Raw genomic sequence first — 21,132 nt, 5'->3', positions numbered from 1 at the left:
GACACTCTGTTAAAGTCACACAGTTTGAGGGGAGTAAATAATGACCAAATTAAAATTGTTTGGCTATATTATTCCTTTAATGTCTCCTGCAGATTCTTTGTGTTGGTTGATCAATCCGATCTAGTAAAGCGTTGTGGTAAACCTCTAGCAAACCTCTGACCTGGCTGGGCTCGCTACAACAAAATCTGTGTTCCCCAGCAGTCTGCAGTCTTCCCCAGATGCCCAGAGCTTGAACAATGTGGCTCACAGGACATTGGGTAGGTAGAGAGAGCAAAGCAGCATGTTCTGTCCCAGAGCAGGAAAACGTCTGAAAGCCTCCCAGGCATCTGAGAAAATGTTGTACTTGAGGAAGACGCGGTGCTCCAGGCTGGTGGGCAGGCTGACATCTCTGCTCATAATGTAGATGCCATCGTTGTGCAGCGTGCAGGTGAGGTTTAAGCCAGACTTTGATGTGTTTTCCTTAAGTTGCAACCATTCTCCCGTCTGCATGTTGTAGGACTGTACCGTCAGCATGTCCTCCGTCTGGCTGAGTCTCCGCCGCCCCATTTCTGCAGGTTCTAGCTCGTGCGTGTAGCCACCCACCAGGTAGATGGTGTCCTCCACTGAGAGCATCTGCTGCTTGCGCACATGAGCTGAACAGGAACAGAACACGGACCATGTGTCTGAGGCGGGGCAGTAGCGCAGTACATTGGTGTTCCTATCTGTCAGACATTAGGAGAAAAACACTGATGATTCAATCATAAAAGATCATTTTAATGTAGTAATTTAAAGCTGCAGTCCGTAAATTTTGCCTCTTTGTCACCAACTCTGTTTGAAAACCTGGAATTGCAGTTTTTTGCAGATTTATCTTCATTGCGTGGGGTTGTGAGTTGTCATGGCTCCAGCGCGGATGAATCTAATGTTTTGAAGAGTATGTGTGGCAGTCAGTCAGTCACCGCACTGGTGTGGATATTTACTGTACTTCGCAATTACAGATTCTAGCCTACATCTTGGAATATATGACCCAAATAATAATTTTCACCATATATTGCCATCTGAACAAAGTAACAAGTCTGCCACGTTTGTTCTGACCAACTGAGAAAAGAGAATTACCATAAATCGCGCTACCAATGGTGATTTAATCTAAAGATCGGTTTGCTCATATCACATTAAACCGTGCAAATAATTATTATTATACTTTATTATTATTGTTATACTTTATTCTCAAATTATTAATGTTAACAACATCAGCATTGCATGACTATGCGTCTAGTGTGTATTAGCGTGTAGATTTCAAATTCTGTACAGTCTAATATCTAATTGTCATACCATTCGAATTTCATATTAAGAAATTCTTTTAACCCAAAAAGCAAACTATGCTCCCTTCGAACTGGTTTTCTTTCAAATACAAATCTTGTGTAATCCCAGGCTATCTGTAATCAGAAGCACATTTAAAACTGGAATATAATTTAATTTCATTCACATGTGTTTCATAAACACATAATCCTTTCTGGATTACAATCCGCCATCAAAATGATACATTTAATTATTCAAGCTGCTGTGAGAAAAGGCTAAATGATCCGTCACCTGCAGGATCCTCACATGCGAGAGCCTAGTAGCCGGAGCAACTTCTTTATGTTTACAGACGTGACGTAATGACGCAGCAGCATGCTCGAATTTCCCACGAAAACCTTCCCATTCCACTAAAATTAGAAAACATTATTATAAGCTTATCGTTGTGAATCGGGCTAAAGGCGATAGTTTTGAACACTGGCTGGTTATGTACTTGCTCAATTATTGATTTTGGATCATTTTTAACCAAAAAATGTTACAGACTGCAGCTTTAAAGTCAGAATGAAATGGAAATTGCAGTTGCTTTTCTTCCCTACTAAGATGTATATACAGTATCTGAGAGGAACGGCTTCTTAAATGTGGGACCAGGCTTTTGTCCATCAAGAATTGATTGAATCGTTGTTGTTTGCTAACAGTTGTGATCTCATGTGAGTGACAGGTTGATGGAGACGAGGGATTATTGTCCAAAATAAATTGCATCCTTTATAATAAGCGCAGTATTCCATACCAAATAAGAATTGTAATTTTTAAGTTTTTCTGGTGCAGTTTGTAAGACGTTTTCATTGTCAGACACACAATATATTGGTACCATACTGGTTATTGGCTATTTAACAATTATCAGCCATAATGAATAATTATTATACTATCAGACAGAATTTTAATAATCTTACTCCTGGGGCCTGTTTCATAAAACAAGTTTACCAAATAAGCCAAGCTTATTTCAGTAATTCTGACTTATTTTGAACCAAATCAACAATAAATCAGACTAATTGAAATAAAACTGGCTTATTTGGTAAACCTGTTTTATGAAACAGGCCCCTGGTTTCACAGACAAGCCTTAAAACTAGTCCCAGACTAAAATGTAAGTGTGAACTGTTTCAAATGAAAGTAACTTGCATTGACTGATCTTAAAATATATCAGTGCTTTTGTTTTGTCTCAAGATGCACACCAGTAATGTTTTTTTCTAAGGCACGTTTATAAAAATTACTTAAATGTCCTAATTGAACTATGGCCTAATCCTGGATTAGTCTAAACCAGGGCTGTCCAAACTCGGTCCTGGAGGGCCGGTGTCCTGCAGAGTTTACCTCCAACTTGCCTCAACACACCTGCATGGAAGCTTCTAGTATGCCTAGTAAGAGCTTGATTAGCTGATTCAGGTGTGTTTAATTAGGGTTGGAGCTAAACTCTGCAGGACACCGGGCCTCCAGGACCGAGTTTGGACAGCCCTGGTCTAAACCCAGTCTGTGAAACCAGGACTTTGAGTGTTAGATGATGGCAAAATTTATCTACAAGTAAAAATAGAGGAAATGAGAAAGCACAATAAAATATATTAAATATTGGCCGATGCTGTTAAATTAAATAATAATTAATTAGTATATTTTATTCTCATTTTCCATATTTTTGCTGCTACCTTTGGCGCAATCTAATACTCACTTAAAAGTAATTTTGTACCTTTACTAAAATTATGGCAAATAGCGAAAAAAAAAATTGTTATAATAACTAACTGATAAATAACCGTGTAGTAATACATATACATACTAAATGGTGTTTTTTTGAAAATCCAAAAAAGTTTCCTGTGAGGGCTAAGTTTAGGTGTAGGGTTGGTGTAGGGCAATAGCACACACAGTTTGTTCAGTATAAAAACCATTACGCCTATGGAGAGTCCCCATAAACCACAAAAACCAACGTGTGTGTGTGTGTGTGTGTCTATGTGTGTGTGTGTGTGTGTGTGTGTGTGTGTGTTTGTGTGTGAATGGATGAACCCATCTCTTTGTAAAACACACCTCTCGATGTATAACCGCCCATGACGTAGATCATGCCCTGACACTCACAGGCAGAGAACTCAGCGAGAGGATCAGGCAGAGACGCCACACACGTCCACCAGTCCTGCTCTGGACTATAACACTCCACCGTACTCAGACAGTGACCTCCAACCGCATACAGCTTCCCACTCACGGCCAGGAGCTTGAAGTTGGATCTGGACACAGAAAGAGCACTTACGGATCCCTTGCACTGGACAAACCACAGTAAATGGACAGATCAAGAGTGAATTGTACCTCTTCTGGTTCAAAGGTGCCACATGGTTCCACTCATTCTTGCAGGGGTTGTAGCAGTGGGCCATCGAGATCTCCTGACTTGTCATTCTGTATCCACCAACAATGAACAAGTAGTTGTCCAGCACAGCAGATCCGTATCCTCGGACATTGATCATGTCCTGAGGAAGATTGTTGGCTAGAGGTTTCCAGCGTTGTTCTAACTCATTATACCTCAACATAGACCAAGGCTCGTCCTGATTTGCCAGGTCCAGACAGGTGTCAGTGAAATCTCCTATTGCAACTAAAGTGGCCGTGCCTTTCATGCGCATATCTCGAATCTGATCCCGCAGAGGAGCTGGCAACATCCTGAACTCCGGCCTGCGCAGCATGGGATGATAATAGCAGCTCATGAATTTCAAACAAGCTTTTCTGAGATCATGCATCCCGTAGACTTCCGAAAGCTTGAAGAGCTCGACACAGTTCTCCTGCTTGATTTCAGACAGCAGCAGCTTTAAAATGGAAGTGACCTGCAGGAAGGATGCGGCTTCGATCAGGTCCTCCAGAGTCTCGTTGGCCACCTGAACTTTGGAGGTGTTGATGAACTCCAGCACCAGCTCCAGCCCCGGCGCGCTCAACCCCCGCAGCTGCACCGAGTCCTCCGCAGCCTCGCGCATCCCGGAGCTGTACAGCGCGCGGAAGTAATCGCTCTTCTCGATCAGTTTGCTTTTACTCACGTTGTACGTTTTGTCATCCATCACGATCTCGATGATCTGCTCGGGGGATGTCATATCTGCCGTTCTGGGATCAGCGGTTGTTGTTCAGCTGCGATCCTTCGATGCCAAAGCCTATATATGGAAATGTCCAGCGCATTCAGCTCATGTGCATGCATATGTTTCATAAACAAGCACGTCATTTGCAAATAAGGTCTGCACTGCAGACGCAAACAAACGGATGGTCTACATACACTAAAGGAATAATGTTTTATGAATTAATCTGTCTGTTTACGAGATATTGAATTTGGCAGGTTTATACAGTCAGCTAATTTGCATTTGCGATCCATTTACGCTTATTTAAACGCAGCTCTTATAGAAATCGTTGTTGTAGTTTAAATAATACGGCAGTTTATTTTCGTTTATTATATTCTGCACTTCGAGTTTTCAAATGTAAATCAGTTCCTGTTTTGGTCTTGTGTTGTGTCCTGCTCGCCCCAGTTTTGCGCAGTGGTACGTGTTTTAATCTATATGAAAATGTTATATTAATGCGTTATAAGAACATATTGTTGGTTGTTTTGTTAGATACATTATAACTGTTTAATTTAACGAATAGTATTAAACTATAAAGTGATAATCGCTGGCGTTGATATTGCGAATAATGCGCGCATACTTGATGCGTGTAATACGCTTTTGCTGTGCCACCTTTGTATTTCCTCCGGAGAGAAACTTGATGTGTTTTTTGGTTTGCAGTATATTGACGCGTTTATAAATTCTATACTTTATATGTTGTAGTTGCTCAAATGTATTTAATACTTTATAGCACCAAAAAAACGTAAAGTTTCACCTTAAGGTGTATATTTCATATATAGGCGGCCGAAATAATTTACTCTTTTTTGGCAGGGTTTATTTTGTCGACGCACACAGTTTAACGCCAATGCTCAGACACAAGAGATATTAATTTTAAGAATATTGAAGAACATTTATATATTATTCGGTATGGGAGATAAGCCTTTACGAGTGTAAGTGTTGCTTTTGGGTTGAATGTTAGTTACCTATGGTAATCAGTGGTTTACTGTCATTATAAACAGAATAGATAGATTACATTCTGCACTTCGGGTTGTAAAGACTCACGTGTTTTTGTGTATTTCATTCATTCCTTCTCAGACTCGCATGTGGTGACGTTGAAGGAAGAATAAATGCTTTGTTCAACCGGGTGAACGCCATTCAGAAAAAGAGCGGGCAGTTTGATGTGAGTCTGCACGTGTTTCTCTTATTTTAAAGCGACAAGCATAAGAGAGAGTTGTGGGTGTAACTTTATAATGTTGTTTTTCAGTTGCTGCTGTGTGTTGGTGAATTTTTTGTAAATTCTCCTGAGGCTGAAGCAGAATGGGAAGCATACAAATCTGGTGCCAAAAAGGGTAAGGTTTCCTTTTAGGTTTAAATTGTTGTTTATAATCACCCCAAGCACTATACTGAATTAATCAGTGTTCTTTCTAAACACCCAGCACCTATACACACATACATTCTCGGCGCAGCCAGCCAAGAGACTGTGAAGTATTTCCCAAACTCTGATGGCTGTGAGTTGGCAGAAAACATCACATATTTGGGTAAGATTGATCTATCAGTAGTAGACATATGTATTTGCAATTTTATGTTAGCTTGTAGTGAATACAGGTCTGCTTTGCCACTGTATGTGTATTCTGCGGCTCCGAGTTGCTTTTTTCCTTATTTTTGTTTTATATATATATATTTTTTTCTTCACATTATTTCCTTTTTTTGTTGTTGATTGTGGTTCTTGTAGATGTTCCTGTTTGTAGTGAGAATCAATTTTATGAAGATGGATCCATAATACAGCCCTGCAAGGTTTAATATTACCCAATATTATAATGCTAAATTGAAAAATTTCAATTTTTCACACTTTACTGCACTGATCAAAATAAAAATAAAAAAGTCAAATGTCAAAAGTTACACTCAATGTATTATTTAACTCAATCTGTAAAGGAGTGAAAAAAAGATCAAATTCTCCACTGAGTGCATTCAACTTTACATAAACAAGTTTATAAATGTACAAGCTTTTTTTTCACAAAATCTGTCATTTTCTGTTGCTGTTTGGATGTAGTAAAACACCCACAGATGTAGCAGAAACGTCTGGATGATATTGGTGTTTTCCTCTGTCTTTGGCAAAATTCTAACTGTGAAATCAAGATTAGGCATAAAATAATGTCTTGAAAATCATTCATAAATTTAAAAATCTTTATGGAAGAGGTTCTGGTGATTTAAGGAATAATACAAAACTTGCAAGTGGTTGTCAAAAGCCAAAATTATATGAAATGCATATCATATTTTGTGAGAACGTGTGACATGATAGAGCAAAACAGGCACAATTTTTCCCGTCAGCATCTTAAAATGAGTAGGAAACTCTCTTTGAATTAATTAATGAATTTCATTCAGCAAATATGGTGCAGGGTGGAGTAATGCTTAAAAATGAAGTGGTCAATTTGAGTGAAACAATATGATTTTTTTTGTACAGGTCGAAGAGGCATTTTTACAGGGGCATCGGGGCTTCAGATCGCCTATGTCAGTGGTAGAGAAGCTCAACAGGAGCCTGCTCCCTCACACTGCTTCACCTCTAAAGACATCACTGCCCTGGTGGCCCCGATGCTGTCTAACTCCAAATTTCGAGGATTGGACATTCTCTTGACCTCGCAGTGGCCTCGAGGCGTATGGCAGTATGGAAACAGTCCCGTCAGTGCTTTGTTGTGCTCCTTTAATGCATTTGGATCAGTTTTGCAGGTATTTCCTGAATGTGTGCTCAAGGGTCTTTTACTTTCTTGCCCTTTTGTAGGAAACTGATACAAAGTTTTGTGGGGTTTCGTCCATCGCAGATCTCGCTGACAAGCTGAAGCCCCGCTACCATTTTGCGGGACTGGAAGCGGTACATTATGAGAGGGTGCCCTACAGGTGTGGCATTACAGCATTAGGATGTGTTTTGCGTTTCAGATGATATTTGTTTTACAAAATGTGTATAAATTTTCAGGAATCATGTGGTCCTTCAAGAGAATGCTCAGCATGTCAGTAGATTCATCGCTCTGGCAACTGTCAACAATCCTGCCAAGAAGAAGGTGTGTGTATGTTTTTTTTTTTTTTTGGTAAAGTTTTACTCATTTTGTTATTTGTAATTTGGTGTTTTTGTCATTTTTATTAGTTTTGGTTGTATTAAATATATTTAATTTTTTTATTTTAGAAGTTTTCATTTTAATTTAAATTCATTTTAATTCTAAAAGATTGTTAATATCAGCATTGCTTAATTTTAATATTTAAAAACAATTCATTAACACTAGGTATAATTGTTAGCAAATCTGAGAGTTAACATCTGTATTTCAAACTGCATATTATAATGTTATGATAGCTGAAATGCACTTGTAGCATTGATTTTAATTTTTAGTGTTTAATTTTAAAATTTTAGACAAAATAGAATTTTAATATTAGCCTTAACATGAAACTAATTACTAGAGAGACTGAATTTGTGGTTTAACTGTAAAGTTGATCTTCTCTCATAGTATTTGTATGCGTTCAACATTGTCCCGATGAAAAACATGGACCCTGCAGAGTTAGTCAAGCAGCCACAGGATGTCACAGAAAATCCCTACAGGAAACCTATGAAAGATGGGAAGAAAGAAAAACCACCACCCTCTATGACAGGCGCAGAGGTTTGTGTGTACAGTTTATAATAACATATAATAATCCATCTTTATTTGACCCTCTAACTCTAGCACTCTCTATTCTAATTCTATTCTATATAAAAACAAAAACATGTTGCCCGTTTTAGATTTGCACTCTACTACTACTATTACTGTTAATAGTATTAATATTACTAATACTAACTGCTTGTTTTCTTAAAAAAAAAAAAAAAAAACTAACTCTAGCTTCTCTAGTCTTTTTGTATTCTATCTTTCTTTTTTTGTTTCTTATTATACAATTGACAAAAGCAAAAAAGGCCTCTACACTAGTTTTGCTCTATTCTTTTTCTATTCTATGTTCTCCTTTTATTATATAATAAAAAAAGAAACTTGCTACGTGTACTACGTTAAGCTAACCGAGACTTGTCATAGCGCTTGTATATCATTGCTCTTGTTGATTTTGATTGCTTCCATTGTCTGCTTTGGATAAAAGCATCTGCTAAATGACTAAATGTAAATGTAGTTATTATACAGATGTAGTCTGGGGTCAGTGAGATTTTTTTTTATTTTATTTTTTGGAAAGAATTCTCTTTATGTTTACCAAGGCTGTATTTATATGATCAAAAAAATTTGCAATTTTGGGAAAAATATTAAAATTTAAAAGTACTGTTTTCTATTAGAATATGTTTTAAAATGTGATTTTTTTCTTGTGATGCATTCCATGGCACTCCAGTCTTCAGTGTCACATTATCCTTCAGAAATCATTCTAATATGATTTGCTGTTCAAAAAACAATTATCAGTTTTTGTGGAAAAGCATTATATGTTTTTTCAGGATTTTTTTTGACGAATAGAAAGTTGAAAAGAACAGTATGTATGGCACTAATAGCCTCGTCGGCAGAGCACCAACATATAGCGCTGTTGCATTTCGGGCAAGTTGGAGTCTCTGCTTGTGGACCTTTCCCGATCCCCGCCACCCTCTTTCGCTCTTACTTCGTTTCCTGCCTCATATACTGTCCTATCGTAGTAAAAAAATAAATCTTAAAAACAAGAACAGTATGTATTTGAATGGAAATCTTTTGTAACATTATTATTATTATTATTATTATTATTGTCTTTACTGTCACTTTTGAATAATTCAATGCATCCTTGCTTTCTTAAAAACAAAAAAAAGAAGGCTCTTATTGACTCCAAATTTTGGAACTGTAGTGTACCTTATTTTAGTGAAAAGATCATTTGAACAACTCCTTTTTGTTCAGGAGGAACCAGCACCCCAGTTCTTTTTTGATCTGGGCCAGAATAAACCACAGCACCAGCAGCGTCACGGAAGGAAGAGACAAACAGACGGAGACAGACCTAATTATCCCAAACAGCCCCGAAAACCCCGTGAGTCCATACACCATCAGTCATACACCATTGGGGGAAGTCGTGGCCTAATGGTTAGCCTGGTTAAAACCAGCGTTCTCTCTACCCTCAATACCATGACTGAGGTGCCCTTGAGCAAGTCCACGGTGTGTGTGTGTGTGTTCACTGCTGTGTGTGTTCACTTTGGATGGGATAAATAATGCACAGCACTAATTCCGAGTATGGATTACCATACTTGGCCACATGTCACATCACTTTTACTTTCTTTCCACTCTTTCCTCTGGTCTAATGGATCAAACTGGACCGTTTTTATTACTTTATGTAGAAATATTCAGCAGAATGTATTTCAAGCCTTGTTTTCTTCTCTCACTATAGCACAGCCCACTGGACCCTGTTGGTTCTGTCTTGCAAGTCCAGAAGTCGAGAAGCACTTGGTCATAAGCATCGGAACAAATGTGAGTCCACAAAATATGTATTCTCTAGCCCAATGTCACTTTATAAAGCTTTAAAAATAAAAATATCAACTGATAAGTTATTGGTCAAAAACTGACACATCATCTGTCTTTTTGCCATTATGCTTTAATGTAACTGTGTTTCCAGTGTTACATGGCTCTTGCTAAGGGTGGTCTTACTCCCGACCATGTTCTCCTGCTGCCCATTGGACATTACCAGTCAGTGGTGGATTTGGCATCAGAGGTGGTTGAAGAGATGGAGAAATACAAAAGTGCCATCAAGAAGTTCTGTAAAAGCAGAGGCCAACGGTGCATCCTGTTTGAGAGAAACTACCGCAGCCAGCACCTTCAACTACAGGTCCATACAAATTTTGTCTCATTTAAGCAGCACCACATATATGAAAAAGAAAGTCTGGTAAACTGATAGCAGCGTGGAGAGTGTGAGAGACGCCCAGCCCTCCACCAAACACAGACTTCAACATCATTTCATCAGTTTAAGTCTGAGCGGATAGACAGTCTGTCTGTGCTGAGGAATAACCATTTCTGAGGGACGTGTTCAAACTGATGACCAAATACATGATTTCCCAAAGACCTCCTTATGAGAAAGCAACGCATAACAGGTTTAACGGAAACTTCATTTGTCATCCTCAGGTAGTGCCGGTGCCCATGGAGAAGTGCAGTACAGAAGACATCAAGGAGGCGTTCATGACACAAGCTGAAGAGCAGCAGATGGAACTGATGGAGATTCCAGCTCATACAGACCTCAAACAGGTACATCCATCTGTGTCCATCTCAGACTGAACACACAAAAACATTTGTCAGCTGTGGTTGAATACTTTATAACAACAAACATTATATACGTCATAACAACAGATTATTATAAATGGCAATGTTAATTTATTATGTTTACATTTTAATGTGTTTGTTATTTTATTTTATTATATTTTATATGTATTGTTAATTATAATTCATTAATGTAATTAAGTAATTTTTAATTGTATGTACTAGTCTGATTGTAATCTAAAATAGACTTTAAAAATTAAATACATTTTAAATGTTTTGAAAGGTTAGACTGGATTTCAAGCATTGATTTTTCATTTTTGTCAGTTGGGTTTGTGCACTCTTGTTAATTGCTGTCAGAATACACTCATTTTCACTCTTTCTGGTATACTGATCTATGTTTATACTGATCTAACATTATCTATGAAGTGAATGAGAAGTCATGAGGAGACCAAGAGGATCTGTTTTGCACTGTCATGACTAACAGTAATATCCCCCATTACAGATTGCTCCTCCAGGAACGCCCTACTTTTATGTGGAGCTGGATACAGGCGAGAAGCTTTTTTATCGCATCAAGAAAAATTTCCCTTTGCAGTTTGGCAGGTAATTGTTACACAGACAGTTCATCACCATGTTTTTTTCGTCATATTTGAATGTCTATGACTTGTCTGTAAAAACATGCTTTGCATAAGGGCCTATACATTCTGTATATATGTGTTTGGCCTCAGGGAAGTGTTAGCGAGCGAGGCGCTGTTGAACATCCCCATGCGTGCCGACTGGAGAGAGTGCAAATGTACAAAAGAGGAGGAAGAGGATCAGGCCAAACAAATGCGCTCTGACTTTGTGCCCTTCGACTTTGCACTCGATGACTGAGCAAGGTTTCAGATACATCTGATTTGATCCCTTATTTTATTTGATGATAATTATTTTATCATTTTATGCTTTTTAAATTTTGCACCATATACATTTTCCTCTTCCTTTCATTTGCAAACAGTTAGGAAATGGCTGTTGTCACAGTGGTCTTTCAAAAGATAACTTTTTTTGGTGATGTATCTCATCTGTTATATACAATTAAGTGTGGAATTTAGTTTTGACTCCTAATTAAAGTCTTTTTTTCAGATTTGTAAAATCTGCATTTCTCTTTTGTAGTAATAGTGTGGTGTAAGATTGTTTTGATGTCCTTTTAGACTTAACTGATGTTTGTTCTTGTGCTCAAGTACACAAACAACCATTTCATCTCATAGCCTACAAAAGACACTTATGAAACAAAATAGTTATGGAAATTAGCAATTAATTATGGATTGTTGAATAGACATTAAACAATCCATAATTAATTGCTAATTTCCATAAATATTTGTAAACTAATTGTATAATACTATAAATATTATTTACTCTAAATATTAAAGCAATATTTATTACTATACTCTTAAAGAAAGCAGAAAAAACCCAAGTGTCATTATTTGCTTACAAAAAAAGTTAAAAGTTATGACCATTACAAGATAGTGCCTTATAACGACAGTTACATCGTTTTAGTAAATAATTATAAATAGTAGGAATAATGTGTAACCTAACTACTCACGTGTTATTTATAAATGTCACTAAAATTAATTATAAAATGAGACTTCAGCATTTGCTCGAATATTAAGTTGAATTTTCGTTGTTTTGTGAATAGACCTTTAATATGAAAACGTGGAAGTAAAGACTTTTATTGGGTTTTTTTGTTATATATATATATATATATATATTTAATTCACTAAACAAACTAATATGTATAACACGCTGTTTAAATACTGTTAGAAATGGGATAAAATGTATTTACGTTTTAAAAAACGACTCTGTTTTGAGAGGTCCAGGACTTTTATTATGTTCAGAACGCGGAAGTGCTGCAGGAGGCTCTGAAGTCACGTGAGGAGTAAGTACAGCGATGCATTTGTTGCACGGTGCTGACCATTCTAGTTCATTTAAAGCGTAGAAATCTGTGTCTGTGGCGGTTAAAACGCAAACGAGTTGTTGACATGGATGAGGACGGGTTGCCCATCGTGGGATCAGGAGTAGATCTTACAAAGGTAAGTTTAACACTGCAACATCAGCTGCTGCTCACATGATCGTCTCACATTCTAGATAACAGTGACCATTATACTTTCCTTCTTAAGGTTCCCGCTATTCAACAGCGAAGAATCATAGTTTTCCTCAACCAGTTCATCGTCCACACCGTCAGGTTCCTGAACAGGTTTTCCACAGTATGTGAGGAGGTAAGTTATGTTCACATTCATTCCCCTCATCATTCCCCTCTTTACCTAAACTTATATATTTCTTGATAGTGTCAGTGACCTGAAGATATTTGTTTTCTTTTCCAGAAACTAGCAACAGTATCATTACGAATCCAACAGATTGAGACCACATTAAGCATTTTGGAAGCAAAGGTAAATCAAGGCAGGGGTGCAAGGGGATCAATGGGAGAAAAAGTGTAAAAACTAATCATTTAATTAATAAAAAGGAATGAGTAGGTAATGTTTAAAAAAACAAGTAAAACCAGCGCTAGCTGTAGTATAATAATAATAAAAAGTAGAAAACAAAAGTGTAATAAAGTAACCACTATTTTAGGCTTATTCTGGTTGATTTCATGAAAATATGTTGTATAAATTTGCAGTTAGCTTCTATTCCTGGTTTGGAAGATGTCACAGTGGATGGAGTGAGATCATCTACAGAGACAAACGGCTCTGCTGCGGCTGGCAGTCATGCCACGGGCCCCTCTTTGGGTCCCCCTGTTGAGGTAACAGTTATTCTGAGATGTCATTGTCATAATTCATTTATCCCACTGCGTTTTGAGGTATTTATAACCATAATGGCAATTATTTGGTAATAATACAGTCTTTGTCCATTTCAGGCATCTCCGCAAGCACAAGTGGCCCCTCAGGAGCCGAAAACCGAGGCCCCAGCGGAAAATGTGATGACTGTAGCTAAGGACCCGCGATATGCCAGATACCTGAAAATGGTGCAAGTGGTATGCGTGTTTTTCATTATGAAAAATAAAAAATATGCTGACAAGTTACTCACCCTCAGGCCATCCAAGGTGATGAGCTTGTTTCTTCGTTGGAAAGAGATTTGGAGAAATTTAGCATTATATCACATGCTCACCATTGGATCCTCTGCAGTGAGTGGGTGCCATCAGAACGAGAGGCCAAACGGTTAATAAAAACATCACAGTAATCCACAAGTAACTCCAGTTCGTCAGTTAATTTCTTGTGGAGTGAAAACAGCATGTTTGTAATAAACCGATTCATCACTAAGGTATTTTAACTCTAATCCATTGCTTCTGGCCAGAATACTAGTCCATCATTTATAATAATGATACCTGCATTAAAGTACTTGTGGATTATTGGGACATTTTTATCAGTTGTTTGAACTCTCATTCTGGTGGCACCCATTCACTGCAGAGCATCCATTGCCGAGCAAGTCACATAATGCTAAATTTCTCCAAATCTGTTTTGATGAATAAATAAACTCATCCTCATCTCTTCATCTAGGATGTCAATTTTCAGCAAATTTCCATTTCTGGGTGAAAATCTTCCTTTAAAATTAAATCATAACCTGAATTTCATTAACAAACTCACATATTGTCTAGTCATGACTAACATGTGGAAAGTTTATGTATATGCCAATATTTTGCTCTTTCGCACAGGGTGTTCCAGTCATGGCCATTAAAAATAAGATGGTAATAGAGGGTTTGGACCCCGGTTTGCTAGAGTGAGTGTAAACCGCAGTAAAATTATTATGCACTATATATGCATGTGTATAGTCACTATATGTGTGACAATGAAGTGTTTATATTGTAGCTAATAGATTTATTCCATTTCCCTTTAGTACCCCTGATGCACCTGTTCCAGATGGAGGTAAAAAAGGATTGGAAGAGCAAGGTGATGACAGCTCAGGCAGCGAATCATCTTTCAGCGACTAATCATCTCCGCCCCTCACGGCTAATGAGCGTTTTGTTGGACTTGTGTTGAGCCTTGCTCATCTCAAAGGAGGGTAAATGTACTTGAATGTCCTTACAGAGGACAGACACTTAGTGATGGCACTAAGTTTGTTTAGATCTCAGAGACTGCATACTTGACATCTATAGTGGTGGTTTCTGAGGGCACTTGCTCACTATGTGAGATCGCTAATGATTGTGATGATAATTGGCCCATTTATGTCTAAGTGCTACTTTCATGTGAATTATTATTATTAATCTTTCATCTCTTGCATGACATGTACATGTTAAATGCCTAGTATGTACATCTAATAACAATAAAAAGATGCCAGTGAGTGTTTTTATTAAGTAGACAAAAGCAGCCATGAGTACAAATCTTAATGTTTAAGCATATAATGATATTCCAGGGAATTGTGTGCTTCTAATTTTATTGCAACAGTTTGGAAAGGACCCTTTTCTATTCTAACATGACAGTACCTCTGTGTATAAGGCCAGGTTCAAAAAGAAATGAATGATTCAGTCAGTGTGGAAGAACTTGACTGGTCTGCTTAAAGCAAAGTTCTAATCTCAGCTGAACACCTCTGGTGTGCTTTTAAATGCAAACCTTGAGCCGAAAACTCATCACCAAACACCAATGAGTAGAGGTGTGACCTCGGCATCCTGGCCAAATTTCCCCATTGGTCTCTGACCATCACGGCCTCCTAATCATCCCCTTACATTGATTGGCTTCATCACTCTGTCTCCTCTCCACCAGTAAGCTGGTGTGTGGTGGGCGTTCTGCCGCACTATGGCTGCCGTCGCATCATCCAGGTGGATGCTGCACACTGGTGGTGGACGAGGAGACACCACCCCTCACAATGTAGAGCGCTTTGAGTGCTTAGAAAAAAGCAGAAAAGCGCTATATAAATGTAATGAATTATTATTATTAATGACTTGTATATGGGTACAGTCATTTTAGACACTTTCAAAACTGTTGCAACAGAGATGGAAATACAGTTTTTAAATACGTGAATTATGCTTCCATTTATGTTGCTACAGTTTTGGAAGTGCCGCCTTCTGTTCTAAAGAAGGGGGTGACCCAATACTTTTGGCAATATAGTGTGTGTATATATATATATTTTTTTTGTAAATTTAGCTTTAGTTGCAACAATCTCAAACTGACTTTGAATCACTGTAATATCAATAACAGAAAATGACTGTGTTAGATTTGAGTTTCTAATAATACTCATTACAGATTTGCTTATATTGTCTTTTACAAATCTAACTTGTTTTTAAAAGTTGTTATATCTGAATTCAGTGAACTGAAGTTATTTTAAAACCCACACTACCATTCAAAGTTTGGGAGTGGTGAGATTTTTATTTTATTTTTGAAAGAAGTCTCTTATGCTCACCAAGGCTGCATTTATTTGGCCAAAAATACAGTAAAACCAGTAATATTGCAAAATATTATTACAATTTTAAATTAGTGTGCCTATTTGAATGTATTTCATAATGTAATTTATTCTTGTGATGCAAAGCTGAATTTTCAGCAGCCGTTACTCCAGTCTTCAGTGTCACATGATCCTTCAGAAACCAGTGTTAAATACAATTGTGCTGCTCATCTTGTGTGTGAGTGAGTGAATATAAAATTTAAAAGAACAGCATTTATTTGAAAAAGAAATAGTTTGTAACTGACCCAACCTCTGAATGGTTGTGTATGCTGCTATTCCTATCATTACAAATATTAAAGCAATCATTTTCTTTAGTCATGCACATCATCATCATCATGTGTTTTTATTTCACAATTACAAAGTCAGACACGCATTGTGCAAGCATGGAATTTTTCACATCCCACTTCATAAAGTGCAAGATTAAAACACACCTGTTGCTTACTTTCAGCTGCACTGAATGTTCGGGATAATTATGGAGTAAAACAACAAGGCAAGAAGTTCAAATTATAACCAAAGTAAAGACTGATTGACAGTAATGCGAATAAGAATTTGCTCAACTAATCTGTCTTGGCTGATCATAAATGCTTTCTAAAATTAGAATGACTATGAAGCAACTTTATAAATTGTTTGGCATCAAGTGGTTATATTACATTTCAAGTAAAATATGCCCTTCTATAACAAAATACAAGCTACAAAATTATACACTGCCAATGATTGCACAGTACTTTAGCAGATATTTCAACATGAAAAAAGGTAGTAAGTTGTATAAAAATACCATTCTATTAAAAATGCACAAAAACAGTGAAACGGTATGATTTCATGGTCATCAATACTCCATTAAATTAACGGTCAGTTTCAGAGTGAATTGCTGTAAAAAGAAATAAGAGAAAAATTAATATGATCTTGGAGGCACTAAAAAGAATCTGAATTAATATAATACTGATTTGGAACAATGTGAAAAAAGCTTGGGGTCAGTATTTTTATTTTTTTAAATGTTTTTGAAAGTCTATTTTGCTTACCAGGGCTGTTTATGTGATACAGTAAAATTGAAAATATTCTAAAATGTGATGGCAAAGCTGAATTTGCAGCAGGCATTACTCCAGTCTTCAATGTCACATGATGCTTTGGAAATTTTTCAGTATTTCTTGATAAATAGAAAGTTCAGTATTTATTTGAAACAGTTTTTTAACATTACAAATGTATTTACTGTCACTTTTGATTACTTTAATGCATCTATACGGAATAGAAGTAGTAATTTTTAATAAAAAATGAATGACCCCAAACTTTTGAATAATAGTGTAAGTCTAATTTTATATACTCACCTGGAACTCTCTGATGTATGTTAAAAAGAAGAAGACAAAACTGAAAGCAGTGATCCATTCACACGCGACACTGACTATATGAAGTGTGTAGTCCTTTTGAAGCAGGAAAACAAGGCAAGCAACTTTAAACATTCAGCAATACATTTTTGCTACAATTTAAGTACTGGAATGTGGTTAGTGACATGAACTGTACCTTATCATTGGTGTCCCAGTGAAGTTTGCTTGTTCCGACAGAAATTGCACAAAAAATAGCTGGAAGGAGGTGTTAAAGACAATCTGTTTAATCTGAAATATAAACAGTGCATGTCTTTACATGGAAAGCCAGCACGCTGTGATCACAATACTGGATTCAGATGACCAACCATGTAAGCAGATGCAAATTTACACTAGCAAAACTACATTCAGAATATCAACCAAGAGCACATATTGTACCGCTGAGAAAGGATACTTGGAAATACAGCTAGAGCAGCCAGTCCAGCGAAGAACACACGTAAACGGCAAATGGACAGAGAACAACCATAAGGATGACCTCGGTACGATATCACGCTCTGGATGACAGTGTATATAACCCCAGATAAGAAAAATAGTAAGGCACCGAAATCATGGACTGGCATCACCGTCGTCTCCTAGAACACAACAACATACATGAGTGCCATTAAAGAGAGAGTTATCATTTACTCCCCTCATTTCCCTCCAAACATGTATGACTTTCTTTATATTTTAGTAGATATTTTATTTTTATCTCTTTAATGAAAGTCAGTGGGGTCCAAAGCAGTTTAGGATCGCAACGACTTTCATTATATGGATAAAAACACACTAGGACATTTTTTGAAATATCTTTTTTGGAATGACAAAGGTAAGTAAATTGAGTAAACAAAAAAAATAATTAGTAAAACGTTCTTTGTTGAACCAGATATACCTGAAATGTAGCCACCAAACACATGCCGACACAAGAGATGATGCCAAAAGCAAAAGAAACCTTGTTCAGATAAGGGGACACGGCGCCGGTTCCCTCATGGACTCTCTCCACAAATTTATATTCAGCATACATAGTAGCAAAGGCTGGAAAACAATTGATTTTACTGATTAAAACTGCAATGGAAATTGCTGTGAAATACAGTAAAGAATATTCACTCATGCATTTAAACAGATACTTTATGCAGGATAATGCACTGAAAATATAAGTAAAAATGAATTCAGTAGAGTTGCCATGATGGTTGTTGCACTGATAACCTGTGATTTGGCATTAAGTTTCATTTCTGCAGTTGTTTGAGGTTTTAGTTGTGGTGCTGTATTATAACACACTGAACTCCAGCTGTCATGGATGGGAAAAAATATGTTTTCGTTTTCAGCAGAAAGAGAAGTGAGACCCAAATGAGTGCTATTCCATGGTTACTAAAGAAAAGTACACTCGAGACATTCCCACTGCTTTCCTCTCACATGTCAAAACTAAGCCGTTTGCGGCTGACTACAAATTGTGCAATTTCCCATAGGTTGTGACACACAGATAGCCTAACCGTACGGAGTTTCCTCAAGCTGCTGGTGGGGCATTTGCACTTTCTGAAATATGAGCTGGAAATCAAATTAAACTGAAATCAAATGACTGATTGTTAATCATACCTGCAAAGGCAGTGATTGTTGACATGAATCCAAACACACAGCTCTCAGGTGGAGTGGCCCCTGTATCACTTTTCAGAGACATTCACAGAAATAATAAAAAAGAACATACATATAGCAATTCAGAAACAATTAGTCATTAACTTGCAATATTTTATATTTAAAAACACACAAGTTCCACAGTTTACTGAATGACACTTAATAAAAGGGAAGCCTTTACAATTAGTATTGGGGGTTATCATTGTTGTATATATATATATATATATATATATATATATATATACAGTGTTGGGGAAAGTTACTTTTAAAAGTAATGCATTACAATATTGCGTTACTCCCTAAAAAAGTAACTAATTACGTTACTTAGCTACTTTTTATGGGAAGTAATGCGTTACGTTACTTTTTAAATATGAGCAGGGCTTGATTGTTTTTAATACAAGAAGTTCTAATCGTAGCAAATCTAAAAGCCCTTTCACACCCAAAAGTGTAATGAATAAACCTCAGGCTGAAGGAAAAGTAAATTCACGTCTGTAAAGTAGAATGCAGGAGAAGAGGGTTCAACACTTCCGCAATAAAAAAACAATGAAGCACAATTGTTAGTCATTTTTTGCTTGTTAGTATGGTTGAACTGGATCATCAAAGGTCAGCAGCAAAGCCATTTGTTAATAAAATGGGATTATATACATTTGTGTGGTTTAGCATATTTAGTTATTGCAGTTTGTGTCATATTCTGAGTTTGCATTTCACTGTTTTAATTCATTTTGATGAATTTTAAATCAGTTTTTTGCGAGTGGGATGAATTAATGCACATTCACATTTAGTTTAGAACTACAGTAACATGTTCACACAGCGCACTGTCAGTCAATAAATGGGGAAAAAGTAACTCAGATATTTTCTTGTAAATTAAAAAATAATGCGTTACTTTAATAGTTACTTGAAAAAAGTAATATTATTACGTAAATCGCGTTACTTGTAATGCATTACCCCCAACACTATATATATATACACACATTATATTATATTATATTACATTCTTTAAAGAGTTTGTCCTGTTTTCTGCATTGAATACTGATTTTGAACTCGAGCCAACATTCAACCTTTGAGTAGAAAGCGAAACTAAACTGCAAAAACTTTTTTCAGATTCTTAAATCGCAGCTTTGTATAAATACCCGCTTAAAACACAGTCTTGTTACTATATTATAACTTTATAAGCTATTTCTGGTTTATGTTATTTTAAGAGTTGTGGATTCGTATAGTCCAGATGTGTAGCCAAACTAAAATGCTCAACATAAAAAGATGAGTGACATACCTAATATAAGGAAGGATAACATCAACATCTCGTCGAAATAATGCGATGATGTAAGATACTATGAAGGTGCTCGATGACCAGATGACCAGAAAAGAAGGTAAAAAGCACATTCCTTGCATGAACCAAAACATCTCTCCTGAGGGCTGGGTGTAATCGGTGCATCACCATTCACGGAGACTAAAGCAAAGTGGACAGCTGAGGTCAGACAAAGAGACACGGATACTTCACTGAACACATACTGTATGAACTATGAACAATAACTCGGCGTTTATAACTCTATCGATATTGTCACGTGTTCACTGAATCTTTCTCTTCCTCATTATTTTACCCATAGATTACCCCCAAGCACATGTGAACAACTCACAGAGCTTTCTTTCTTTCTTTCTTTCTTTCTTTCTTTCTTTCTTTCACTACATAATTACATTCGAGATAAATCTCTATGTTCACTATACATTTTTTTACATGCATGAAAAAGAAAACACTTTGTCATGATGGCCAAAGTTATGAATTGTATTTCAGCTTGCAGATGCCAAGGTATCTTTAAATGGCTACTGAACACAGAAACAGTAAAAAAAAAAAAAAAAAAAAAAGAGCATTGAATTATTATTATGCTAACTTTCTGTTCACAACTCACACATTTTTTAAACAGTTTTATAAATTTACATTTTTATTTTTATTTTATAGTTTTTAAATAATATATGACAGTTTGTATAAAATGCTAAATTGATTGTTAAATAAGCATTCTCTCTGATGGTGTGTGTGTGTGTATATATATATATATATTACATATTGACTAGGAGGACAAACACTCATGGTTCTATAAAGTTCTATTAATTTGACAAGAGTCTCTAAAACAATTTTACATAGCCTAAAATAAAAATATTTAAAATCTAAATAAATAATTA

At 36.6% G+C, this 21,132-nt stretch overlaps 4 protein-coding genes across 5 annotated transcripts; 2 read left to right on the top strand and 2 right to left on the bottom strand.

The window, feature by feature from the left end:
• Positions 1 to 243: 243 nt before the first annotated feature.
• Positions 244 to 4,031, bottom strand: LOC306861849 (kelch-like protein 42; the record flags this gene model as incomplete). Its single annotated transcript, XM_079404329.1, has 3 exons — positions 244 to 701; positions 3,337 to 3,530; positions 3,610 to 4,031. The coding sequence occupies 3 exons, from the start codon at positions 4,029 to 4,031 to the stop codon at positions 244 to 246; spliced, it is 1,074 nt and encodes a 357-aa protein (XP_079260455.1).
• On the top strand, positions 3,886 to 11,701 carry LOC306861587 (CWF19-like protein 1). Of its 2 annotated transcripts, none has more exons than XM_079403954.1 (14): positions 3,886 to 4,286; positions 5,466 to 5,550; positions 5,635 to 5,719; positions 5,807 to 5,908; positions 6,832 to 7,046; positions 7,147 to 7,262; positions 7,339 to 7,423; positions 7,862 to 8,011; positions 9,239 to 9,365; positions 9,720 to 9,799; positions 9,945 to 10,154; positions 10,448 to 10,567; positions 11,082 to 11,179; positions 11,305 to 11,701. In XM_079403954.1, exons 1-14 carry the CDS (start codon positions 4,186 to 4,188, stop codon positions 11,447 to 11,449), a joined length of 1,719 nt encoding a protein of 572 aa, XP_079260080.1. In that variant the 5' UTR covers positions 3,886 to 4,185; the 3' UTR covers positions 11,450 to 11,701. The 2 variants fall into 2 exon arrangements, with proteins under 2 accessions (XP_079260080.1, XP_079260081.1); XM_079403955.1 differs by lacking the exon at positions 3,886 to 4,286 and adding an exon at positions 5,008 to 5,320.
• A 744-nt stretch (positions 11,702 to 12,445) lies between these two features.
• LOC306861460 (WASH complex subunit 3-like) lies at positions 12,446 to 16,300 on the top strand. Its single transcript, XM_079403711.1, has 7 exons — positions 12,446 to 12,642; positions 12,730 to 12,828; positions 12,934 to 12,999; positions 13,227 to 13,349; positions 13,464 to 13,580; positions 14,259 to 14,323; positions 14,441 to 16,300. Exons 1-7 carry the CDS (start codon positions 12,592 to 12,594, stop codon positions 14,532 to 14,534), a joined length of 615 nt encoding a protein of 204 aa, XP_079259837.1. The 5' UTR covers positions 12,446 to 12,591; the 3' UTR covers positions 14,535 to 16,300.
• A 1-nt stretch (position 16,301) lies between these two features.
• Positions 16,302 to 20,531, bottom strand: LOC306861459 (DNA damage-regulated autophagy modulator protein 1-like). The gene is given in 8 exon segments (XM_079403710.1): positions 16,302 to 16,847; positions 17,302 to 17,394; positions 17,495 to 17,553; positions 17,750 to 17,927; positions 18,221 to 18,363; positions 18,922 to 18,989; positions 20,228 to 20,373; positions 20,375 to 20,531. Coding segments are annotated over 8 exon segments (750 nt in total). The 5' UTR covers positions 20,396 to 20,531; the 3' UTR covers positions 16,302 to 16,805.
• Between the last annotated feature and the right edge of the window lie 601 nt (positions 20,532 to 21,132).

The sequence above is a fragment of the Barbus barbus genome (genome assembly GCF_936440315.1).
Source record: "Barbus barbus genome assembly, chromosome: 42".
NCBI classification, from domain to species: Eukaryota; Metazoa; Chordata; class Actinopteri; order Cypriniformes; family Cyprinidae; genus Barbus; species Barbus barbus.
This window is presented reverse-complemented; position numbering and strand designations above follow the sequence as displayed.